We start from the raw sequence: 4954 nt of genomic DNA, 5'->3' as shown, positions 1-4954 counted from the left end.
ATTATTTTATAAGACCTTCCATGTATTGTTTAATTTATTTCTCAAAATCTATATCACATAAGTTTTGATCAATATACTTTACCAGTAGCAAACCATTCATTCCCTGGCTCCACAGCAACACAACGGACCCATCCAAGATGTCCAGATATAACCCTGAACAGTTTCCATGGGGCATGCCACTTGGGCCTCGGCATTACTGGAGCTTTCCTTGGTAGGGGTGTGATTGCTGTATTTGTAGGAGCAGGCCCACTATATGGAAGCATGGCTCCATCTGAAGCAATGGCTGCAGATTCCGCTATTTCTGAATGAATAAAATATATTTTCATTAATTTACATAAATAAACCATGAAGCAGTATTTTCTTTGATTTTCTTACAAGCATATAATATTAGAAATTAAAATCTTTTGAACTGGGAGATCCGTGACCATGCTCGCTGTAAAGTGTTCGAAACGTTGGGTTAATAATATAATGAATAAATCGCGTTTAGAATCCATTAAAGTTTTTAATTTCTACAGGTATAATACTCGTGTAAAATCAAACACAAGAAAATACCATATAATATTAACTAAACAATATCTAGGTCTAGTGTATATTTTTATAGTTGCTGAGTAGACTTACGTTATGTATACCTTTTTCTCTAATAAATAATCATTATTGCACTTATTGTTGTAAATTTGATTTGATTATTATATTTCTGAAAGTAATAAGTCTTTACAATTTGTCTTTATAATAATTACCTGTGTCATGGGGAGTTTCTGGGCGGCTCAAGCTCGCTTCCTGTTGTTTGATGGCTTGTGCCTTTTGTACAGCTGACATGACAAGTCCATAACTATCCCGTGTTTTAGTAGCTCTAAGTATTTTCTCCCTAAAATTTAAAACGTTTATTTAGGGTGATATGGGTATCACAAATTTAAATTCTTTAATCACATAGTTATATGCTTACGCTTTTTCGTCGATCGGTGGTAGCATTCCTTGATTTGCTAAGAACATATCATGGGATCTTTTCAAAGAACGAAACACTAGTGTGTGCACAGAATGTTTTATTACTTCGTCAGTCATTGTTACTTATTTTATTATTACTTATAAATAAAAGAGTGTGATTTATTCATTCATATTCAGTTATAAAATCAAACAAATGCACCATACTAATTGTAAGTTATTTCAAAATTCTTTTTTCTAACTACAATTTGTTAGATAGACGCGTTCTACCACCTACGGCTAGTTAATTGTCGAATGTCAAGTAAAATGCCAATTGAATGTCAAAAGTGACAACTGTCATTTTTTTGAAAATATGGCGTTCATTAAATCTTAATTCTTATTAATGTGAAATAATGTCCCTAAACTTGCGTTCTCCAGTTTGCAATTCAATATATACCTAATATGGCGGTTTTTATGATTTACCTTATTGTGTATTCTATAAAACGGAAGCTTTTAATGAATATTCATTAGTACAAAATAGGACCTTTTTAGCGTTCATGCGTAGAATAGATCATACTAAAGAGTAATATAATAATGCTGCTTTTGGAACATTTGGGACGATGGGATCTTAAACAGAAGTCGTATACAGAGTACAGTACAGAGTTATTGTATTATTGAATTAAAGAATACGGATACGGGTACGTCGAAGGTAACGAAAAAAATTTTTTACGTAACTATGAATAATTTATTAGATGGTACAAAAGTCACATTTTTCTATTTATTTTGCACATGTATTAAAACAAATAAAATCGTTATCCTACTTTTTATTACATTTAATTTTACAGCTATATACTTAATCTATTTATAAGTTTATATTAAAATGACTAGAATGAAAACTAGAGTAGACTAGATCGGACCTAATAAATATTTTTTTTCAAGCACTGTTTTTGCTTTACACATGGTACATTATAAATTAGGTGTTTAAGTGCAGTAAAGTGGATTACTACTACTAGCTACTGTATGTAGCTATAGATAAATCAAATTATCTACTGTATTTTGCCTCTTTTTTAAATATTCTACTATGGTATTGATAAGTGATCACTTTTATACAGTAAAGTTGAATATCTTTAGTCTTTGGTACACAAAACAATAGAGTTCCTTTCAGATTCTTTTGATTTTATTGGACTATAATTCCATATTTCAAGACAAATATTATTTGTCTTTATACAAGTCGATCAACGTTTGAATCTGTAATCGACCACTCATAATCGATATCTGTTGAATCGGCGACGGAAAATACCGCGCCATTCTCGGTTCAGATGGTCGATTTTTCCGAATTGTTTGCATCGCTGACCCTGCGAGAATGGGGTGCACGGCGAAGGGTTCTGGGCTGAAGATTTAATGGTGGCAAGTTTGGTCTTTCAATTCTTGTTGGAGAGGAAACTAATGGCCTATTGCCTCTACGGAGAGTCTCCATTCCATTCCTGAAGTATTCTTCTGTTCGGTCGGAATAGCTTTCTATTAAAGGAGCGGGATCTTCGTACTCTACGTTGTAATGTCGAGTGATAGCCAGGTCTTCAGGCGGACCAAGTTTGTACAGAGGTGGTTCAACGCATTCGTAGTGGTGGTCTTCAGTTTCATCATGAGGATAAGTATCGGCAACAAAATGCCTGGTGCCTCGGGGAGTGAGAGCCGCCCATAGGACTCGAGAATCCAGAGCCGCGCTGCCATATAAAGCATTTGAACCGCTAGTTTTTCCAGTTCCACTTTTGCATCCACCTCTTGCCCTAAAGCAAGAAATTAAAATTATTTATTTTATTGATCTTCTCCAATCGAGCATAGATTCATATGAAGATAGTTGAAACTTGAATTACGGGTAGATAGGTTTTTTTAAAAACTTTTATTAAAAAAAAACAGGCAAATTACAGACAAGAACAGGAAATTATAGAGTTTCATCAAAACCATATTTGAATTTTATAATTTAAATCATTATCATTTATCCCACTTACTCTCGACACTTCAGAAGAAACAGAGCCAACAGAGCAGCAATGCACAAAACTGCGATACAGCATGTTATTAACACCAAAAACCACGTGTCATCTGTGGCAGCTGGCTCTGAAATTGAAATTTTTTATAATTTTTATCGTAATAGATCATTTTTTAATTAATTGGATATGTCGATATTTAAACAATATATTGATTACCACTATAGTTAGGACTCTATTACAGGATATGATATTGGCATTTTACTCTAGACTATTTTACGTACAATGTATAACTAATACCTAAATATATATAATGAGTTTGGTAACTCATTAAATGTCTGTGAATTATCTTAACATTTGAACTAATTAGAGTGTACTTATATTTTATAGCATTTAATAACATGTTAGATTAAGTTAATTGTGACTTTAATAGAAAGTCTTATTACTATTTCCCCAGTGACCCGTTCCTTCGTCGAACGGGAGCATCATACCATGTTATAGACGACATATAATCATTCCTCTTGAATAAATTGTATTTAAATACCGCATTAAAATCCGTATCCGGAAAGGGACTACGTGGCGTGTACTGACAGATTAGATAAACAGACAACATATTCATAAATTGCGAAACATTTTTTTTAATCTCGACACATCTATGTTATATATGTATTTTTAATTAAGGATTCAAATTTTTTCCTTTGTTTTGCTATTGATTAGTACCAAGCCTCACCATGTCGTGGTAATTCGTGGTATTCAACGCCCGGGAACAGAGAGTTATCTTCGTTATTGTGTTGTGGGGGACATTTGAAGGCTCTGCATGGTGGTGTTAAGTTTGCCATGTTCGCGAGGAACGCCGGTAGAGGGGGAGGCGGCATATGCACGATGGAGTCTGGAGGAGGTCCCAGGGAGAGGCATTCTGCCCCACACGACATCCTGTTAACAATATTATTCATATTGATTTTATCAAGTAATCGATGTAACAAAGATTGCTTTGAAAAAGCATAGGGTAATTTTGTTGTAACAAAACCGTAAATAATGTTCGTTATATATAAATTACATTTAGTACTGAGTAAAAAAATGATTTGGAAAAAAGTAAAATTGTTGGTACTAATGACTTTTATGTTACTAATTAATATTAATAAAAACTATATACAAAAAAAAATGCTTTTACCTAAATAGCAGTAACTAATATACTATATACTAGCAGTTACTTCATTATTAAAGCTGCTACAAATTAGATAACAGTTTTTTAATTTTTGAGTTCCATTAATTGTGTGTCTACTGATAAAGAAAATATATATCGATATACCATTCACGATCAAACCTGATATGAAATATTTCCAATAATTAATATTAATATATTATACTACCCGTCATAGCAGATCTGCACCACAAAGAGCATAGCAAAATAATACAAAGATGTATCTCTTTTGCTTATGACTTAAAACAGTAAGCACAATATTAACATTTATAAATATTATGATTACTATGGCTTTATTTACTATATAGAGAGTATAATATTATAAAACAACTCACATTAAATATATATTTTAACACGTCCTTCACAAAGACTTCTGTAAGCTGTCCTTATTTAGTTACACTTGTCCACTTTGGTCCAGGGATGAAAAGCGCATGCGTAACCCTCTACTATGATAACGTAAAACATATTTTATTCTGATATTATACCGAAGGATCGAAGGATGTTTTCCATTGCTGGTTTTACTACAATATGCTGTAGGGTCCATTATACTACAGCAGCGTTCGATACCTTGCTATCCTTAAAATCAACCCTATTTTAACTGTAAGCGCATAGTTAATACGGAGATAATTATTGATCCGCGCAAGCGCGCGAACTGATTTACGTCCCCCTAAGCAGGGGTAAGTATAATAAACATGCTCGCAGCAAATTTTGAATAGTGTACTCTTTCTTTCACAAGATACTTTGTAGGTAAATCAAATAGTATAGATATGGAACATTTTTTTTTAATATTGTATAAATGGAAACTTCACAAAAATGAGAGTAGAAGGACAGTGGAAGCTACAAATTGAAA

At 32.9% G+C, this 4954-nt stretch overlaps 2 protein-coding genes across 2 annotated transcripts; both read right to left on the bottom strand.

Annotated features, from left to right (window-relative positions):
- Positions 1-68: 68 nt before the first annotated feature.
- On the bottom strand, positions 69-1232 carry LOC119834065 (pleiotropic regulator 1-like). The gene is made up of 3 exons (XM_038358346.1): positions 944-1232; positions 738-865; positions 69-301 (listed from the first exon to the last, which is right to left on the bottom strand). Exons 1-3 carry the CDS (start codon positions 1057-1059, stop codon positions 69-71), a joined length of 477 nt encoding a protein of 158 aa, XP_038214274.1. The 5' UTR covers positions 1060-1232.
- A 749-nt stretch (positions 1233-1981) lies between these two features.
- LOC119833905 lies at positions 1982-4658 on the bottom strand. The gene is made up of 4 exons (XM_038358126.1): positions 4440-4658; positions 3634-3836; positions 2928-3033; positions 1982-2705 (listed from the first exon to the last, which is right to left on the bottom strand). Coding segments are annotated over exons 1-4 (783 nt in total). The 5' UTR covers positions 4442-4658; the 3' UTR covers positions 1982-2233.
- Positions 4659-4954: the final 296 nt, after the last annotated feature.

Source organism: Zerene cesonia, chromosome 18 (genome assembly GCF_012273895.1).
Source record: "Zerene cesonia ecotype Mississippi chromosome 18, Zerene_cesonia_1.1, whole genome shotgun sequence".
Taxonomy (NCBI): Eukaryota; Metazoa; Arthropoda; class Insecta; order Lepidoptera; family Pieridae; genus Zerene; species Zerene cesonia.
Note: the sequence above shows the minus strand (reverse complement) of the source record. Positions and strands in the feature narration are given on the sequence as shown.